At 32.8% G+C, this 6,359-nt stretch overlaps 1 protein-coding gene across 1 annotated transcript; it reads left to right on the forward strand.

The window, feature by feature from the left end:
• Positions 1–3,143: 3,143 nt before the first annotated feature.
• LOC141622044 (uncharacterized) lies at positions 3,144–6,295 on the forward strand. Its single transcript, XM_074438117.1, has 5 exons — positions 3,144–3,313; positions 5,138–5,341; positions 5,646–5,791; positions 5,989–6,036; positions 6,131–6,295. The coding sequence occupies exons 2-5, from the start codon at positions 5,170–5,172 to the stop codon at positions 6,278–6,280; spliced, it is 516 nt and encodes a 171-aa protein (XP_074294218.1). The 5' UTR covers positions 3,144–3,313; positions 5,138–5,169; the 3' UTR covers positions 6,281–6,295.
• The last annotated feature ends 64 nt before the right edge of the window (positions 6,296–6,359 follow it).

Consider the following 6,359-nt stretch of genomic DNA (forward strand, 5'->3'; position numbering starts at 1 on the left):
AAAACTATATAGTATAATTAATTTGTATAACTTTCTTTAATTAAATTGGAGTCCCTTGGTTTCTGGATTTAATATATAGTATTGATTGATTGATAGTGAAGTGAAGTCAGGAACAACAATGTTTAAAGTCTACCGGGATCATGCTGAGAGGAAAGAAGCGAGCCCTTGGACCTCAATTCCCAGGACCTAAGGAACGGTGACGTCGGACCAAACTTAGCACAACTCTAAATCCCTCATTAGTCTCGTGTAATTTGTATTGGTGCCCGGCTTCGCCCGGGCTACCTTTACTTTCCATTAAATTTTTGTTTTCATTAAATAAAATTACTTAAAGTTGTATAACTCATAAATTTATCATTAATATATTTTTCTATGACATATCCTAAAATTACGATGAAATAAATTTTGAGACAAATTCACTACTCCGCTATTAATATTTTATTCGTATTAATGAAACAATAGTAATAACATTTCACTACTTGCTCGTAATCATTGTTACTTTCACCACTCTCGCCGTAATTATTGTTACTGTCACTACTGTCGCATTAATATTGATAATTTCACTACTCCCGCCGTAATTATTGTTACTTTCACTATTGTCGCATTAATATTGATTATTTTACTACTCCCGTTGTTGTTTCTACCACTTTCACTAATCTCGTTGATAATATTGTTACTTTTACTATTCAAATGAGTGATTACTATCATATAACTATATCCAATGTTACTATAATTCTTTTCTTTACTGAGAAATTACTTTTACTACTTAGGCATGCAATTTTAAGAGTATTATATATTTATATTCGAAAGAATTATGCAATATTATATATTATGGAATCTAACTTGAATTATTTATAACCTACTTATTATATTTTTGTATGTTAAATAATTAACATCTCTATATATCTAATAAACTATAAATTTTAATAAAATTGATAATTTTGTGATGATAATAATTAGTACCATAAGTGTGCATGTTTATACTAATTAATTATTTTACTTTAAGGAAATTGATCATCTTCTACTCTTCTATAAATATTTAAGAAAATTACCAAGCATCTTCTTTTTTTTAGTCTCCTTGAAATTGACCACCTTAATTAATTATTTTGTTTTTAGGAAATTGACCATCTTAATTAATTATTTTATTTTAAGGAAATTGACCATGTTTTAGTCTCTTACAAATGTTTAGGAAAGTTATCAAGCTTCTATATAATTTAATTTTAACCCAAACTATATAATATTTGCATTGAGATCCCTTAATCGGGTCCATCACACGGTCCCAGTGATTTAAAACTATATAGTATAATTAATTTGTATAACTTTCTTTAATTAAATTGAAGTCCCTTGGTTTCTGGATTTAATATATAGTATTGATTGATTGATTGATTGATTGATAGTGAAGTGAAGTCAGGAATAGCAATGTTTAAAGTCTACCGGGATCATGCTGAGAGGAAAGAAGCGAGCCCTTGGACCTCAATTCCCAGGACTTAAGGAACGGTGACGTCGGACCAAGCTTAGCACAACTCTAAATCCCTCATTAGTCTCGTGTAATTTGTATTTACCATTGAATACATTTTTACCGGAAATAATACCCTGACCGGTTATTTACAGATAATTTGAAAGACATTAGTTACGGAAAATATTTTACAAAAGTCACCCAGATATAATTCTAACAAAATTTATCCAAATATCCTTCTTTTTCTTGTACACTTGCCTTGCTCACTCTAACCCTTTTTTTTGTATGTCTCCCCAAATAGTACTCCATCCGTCTCATCAATTTCCTTACGTTTATTTTTTTCACATTAGCCAATGTACATTTTATTTTGTGTATATCTTTATTTATATATTATTAAAAATTATAAAAATTTGATATTCTTAATGTACTCATTAAGACGGTTCAAAAAAAAAAAACATCACATGACTATATTTTCTATTATATATTAGAAATTATATTAGAAATTCTCTGCACTTATGAATAGTGCCAAAAAATAAATGTAAAGAATTCGTTGAGACGGAGAGAGTATTACTCTTAGAAAACATTATTAGAATAAAACCATCAAACAAAAACATTTACATCAAACAATTATTCTCATTCTCATGTAAATGCTAGTACATCACAAATATTGGCATGTTTAGTACTCAGCAAATTATAATTAGTAGAAGCAGATTGATCAAGTAGATTACAAATGAAATATTTAATTGACATATTTGACTAGTATATTACAATTAGCAGATTTAGTAGAAGGTTTTGGGGAGTGTTTGGGAAACGGCGGATTGAAAAATTTTCAGCATATTCAAGGCTTTTAGCATGTTTGACTCACCAATCTACTATTTTGAGTGTTTGGTAAATGACATATTGAAAGAGTAGATTGGAGCTCAATCTAATGTTTTTCAATATGCTGCTCTACCCAGCATATTCACATTAGTAGACTGTGAAATATGAATCCGTCAACAATCTACACAGATACAACATTTTATTAACCAAAATCTGCTAATTACCAAACACTTCTACTAAATCTGCTAATTGAAATATACTAGTCAAACCTGTTAATCCAATCTGTCATTTATAATCTGCTTGACCAATCTGCTTCTGCTAATATTAATCTGCTGATTACCAAACAGGGCCTTGGTAATTAACGATTTTAGGTTAATAGATTATTGTATACATGTGTAAATTATAGATAGATTCATTTTTTACAATCTACTAAAGTGAATATGTTGGGGGAGCAACATATTGGAAAACAGTAGATTGAAGCTCAATCTACTGTTTCAATATACCATTTACCAAACACGTAATTTAGTAGATTGTCGAGTCAAACATTCTAATAGTCTTGAATATGCTGAAATTTCATCCATCTACTGTTTACCAAATAGGATTGCGGATTCATCAATACAAATAATTGACCTAGCCGATTTAAGTACAGAGTAAAAAGTTAAATATTCGGTTTTACAAACTTTTTGTGCAAGACAGCCACCCATATATCTCAATAGCTAGTAGTATTCCTTAAGACTGAGATATCCGCCTTAATATTAAAACCGCTTCAAAAAGGCTCAAATGACAATTCCAAATGAGACATGTGGTGTGACTACTAGTTGGCCATAACCAAGTAGGCAAGTAACACTTCACCCCTCGCGTTGTGTATTTCGCCGACTCCATTTTTGTTCCTCTACATAATTCAAAACTTTACACAAAACATTTTCTTTCTTTTCATTCATCTTCCTAATTTTTTTCTTAGATTGGTTTTTCGCGTTAAAATCTTTCAATTTTTTTTTATTAATTATATGCATTAAATCACAACTTTCAACTATATACTGGGTACGTTACACTTCCTCTTTTAATTTTGCCCTTTTCATTTTTATTAATGATTATAAATTTATGATGTTATATGATTTGTTTCATATTTGTTGACCTAATTTCACTTGATGATGTTATATAAGTTATGATGCTTACGTTTTATATGTTTGATCTAATTTTTGTTTTTATTTGGTTTTTTATGTGTGGAATTTAGTGCCCATTTGTTGTTGTAGATCCAATGTTTGTTGTTTAATGTGGTTTCGTCTCGGGGTATTTTAATCAAATGTAAACGAATGATTGAGACGGAGGGAGTAATAGTCTATGGGGTTTTATTATTAGGTGGTTGTTGAGCATTTTAGAGATATTTGTTGCTGTAATTTATTTAATTTTTACATAATGGTGTGCTTTGTTGATGATCATGTGATATGTTTGAAATTTATCGAGTTGTTCTCGTTCGAATTGGTAGTTTCTAGGTGAAGATAGTTGGGTATCGTGTGATTACTGATTTAGTACTTTACCTGTAATTGTGGTGAAGATCACATTATGTATTGGGAAAGGATTAAGGGTTAGTACTTCCCTGGGTTGTATATTTGCTAGACGGAATATTATCGTGTAGGTTCGGCTTCAGGGTATTGTGCTGGTGATTTGTTCTATATGGGCATGTGTGCTTTAGGTTCCCAAATTGAGTTAAATTGTTAGAATCAAGGCTTCTGTAAATGTGACAAAGACTTAAGGAACTGAATATCAGTCTTGTGTCAATACACTTGATTTGTTGTGGATCATCTGTCGTGTTACCAGAACCCGTAAATCAGTAATCTGCTTAGTGTTTTTAATATAGATGCAAAGCAGTGACTTGAATCATAGGAAATAGGGATCTTGAGGCACCAGTTTGTCGCAACTCGCAAGCAATGCTGTTCAGTGATAAGAAAGTGATGATAAATTAGATTGCGATAGTTTTAACAAATGATTTCTGAGATTTCGTAGCTCTATTGAAATTGGCTTTTAGATTTTGAATGATAGTCAGCCCTTGCTTCATTAACTACTTTAAGCTGGCATGCGAAATGCCTTGGTTGATTTCCTGCCTTTTATACTTAATTGGAGGATCTATTTAGTATTTAAGACTTCCAGTTCAAAATGTGTAGAAACCGTTCACCTGATGCATTGCAACTGGGTTGCAGGTAGCAGTGAGAGTGTTAGGTGAATTTCCTGATCAGTGCTGTGATTTACTTTTATCGGTAAAAAAGCCCTTGATGTCCCTATATCAATGAATGACTGACAATCGTCACGAGTCTTTGTTTTGTATTTTCTCTTACACTTGTTCACTGGAACACCAACATTACACCAGATTCAATCGCTGTTAAACCTCATTTTTGGTTGTTGTATTACTCTAGGAGGAATTTTTTTTATAGTGATTTGTAGGGTAGATCGCGGTTAACAGTAAACACGATACCATTCAGTTTCATGTATTTACAAAAAAAGTTGTGGTACTTCTCGTCAGATGGTCATGATTGCTGGATACTCATGTTATTATTTGTATATCCTTCATTCTTTTTTTGGTGAAATTTCTTGGTTGTCGCTTTGCATGGGGTTAATCCTTCCTCATTTGCTGAAAGTTTGGTCATCGAACAGTTGATGTAATTACTGATGATCTCTGTGTATAGTTTTGGTGGAACGAATTTGTGTAACTTGGGTCACGATTCGTATCTTCAAAAATCTTTGCGTAGTCATTGCTTGACTTGCTTCTATGGTTATATACACGTCACTATATTTTCCTTGGATTTTATTAGGTTTAAGCCTCTTCCGACTTTTCATACCACATTCTCTCATCAAGCCTGTGTTATGCAGTATACTTTGGTTATCTAAGTAGTGGAGGAAATATGCCGGTTCCAAAGATCGAAGCAGCAGATCCGATGAAGTCCACTGATGCAAATGGCTCTATAGACACCTTTATCAGACAAACAATAGGGAAAGAGCCATATCTCTCCTTTTCCAGGGTCAACGATAGTCCAGTCCAGTGGAACCAGTTAATTCATGCCTTGGATCAACAAGGTAGTATATCAATTGCTAATGTATATAGAATAGAGTTGACCAGTGAATTTATGTAGAAAGTCAGTGGTTTCAGTTCATAATTCCATATGCCTCTGAGGATATTGGGTCAATGGAATGTTTTGCCATGTTACTTGTGGTGATTCAATGCTAAGAAACAAAGAACTCTAACCCAGGTATCTTGGCTAGTAGGCTATAAGATGATTGTTCAGGATATAAAAGTAGAGGTATTGGACTATTGGATAAATGTCTAGCTTAGGCTGTTCTTAATAATGCGGATTTCTAATCCTTTCTGTTTCCGTCGTAGCATATTTACCTGGGTGGCCTCTGCCTATGCTTTCTCCCATGAAGATCGAAATGCAGAAGTGTGAGAAGTGCTCTCGAGAATTTTGTTCAACTATCAGTTACCGAAGACATCGGCGCCTACATAGGCGTAAATTAAACCTTGATAAGGTATCTGAGACCATCCACCATCATACCTATCTTACTTCTTCTGAACCTGATAGTAATCTTGAAATAGCTGCATAATGATTAAACTATGCTAGTGTTGATCTTTAAAATATTTTGTAAATTCATAACCTTTTTTAGTTAGCCTGTAACAAAGTGATCTTTTTGAACAAGGGCGACATGTAATCATTGTATTTTTCTAGGATTCAGCGGCAAAACATAGGTGCATGTTGCAAGCCTTTTGGGATAAGGTATGTTAATTGTCGTTATATTCCTATTTAAACATCTTCAGTTTTCCACATTGGAATCTTTCACCAAGTTTATGAGTTGGATATTCTGGTGCAGCTATCTGTGGCGGAGTCCATGGACGTTCTTTCCCTTAATGATGTTTCCCTAGAGGTAAGATTTAGTTTCTCATTTGCGGTAATGGTTAAATACTTTGGGCTTTTGTGTTTACTCTTAGGTTTGTTTTTTGTTTTTGTTATGCCTGTTTAGGGATCGCGCGTGAGCTTACTATTTTAATTGGCAAATTATTTCTCGAGAGAAAATATGTTAGATTGGAAAGTTCTATGTA

This window comes from Silene latifolia, chromosome X (genome assembly GCF_048544455.1).
Source record: "Silene latifolia isolate original U9 population chromosome X, ASM4854445v1, whole genome shotgun sequence".
Taxonomy (NCBI): Eukaryota; Viridiplantae; Streptophyta; class Magnoliopsida; order Caryophyllales; family Caryophyllaceae; genus Silene; species Silene latifolia.

Coding starts and splice junctions, on each gene's coding strand:
- LOC141622044 (XM_074438117.1), top strand. CDS start 5,170: ATGCCGGTTCCAAAGATCGAAGCAGCAGATCCGATGAAGTCCACTGAT. Junction 5,792..5,988: donor GTAAATTAAACCTTGATAAG/GTATCTGAGACC, acceptor GTATTTTTCTAG/GATTCAGCGGCAAAACATAG. Junction 6,037..6,130: donor TGCAAGCCTTTTGGGATAAG/GTATGTTAATTG, acceptor ATTCTGGTGCAG/CTATCTGTGGCGGAGTCCAT.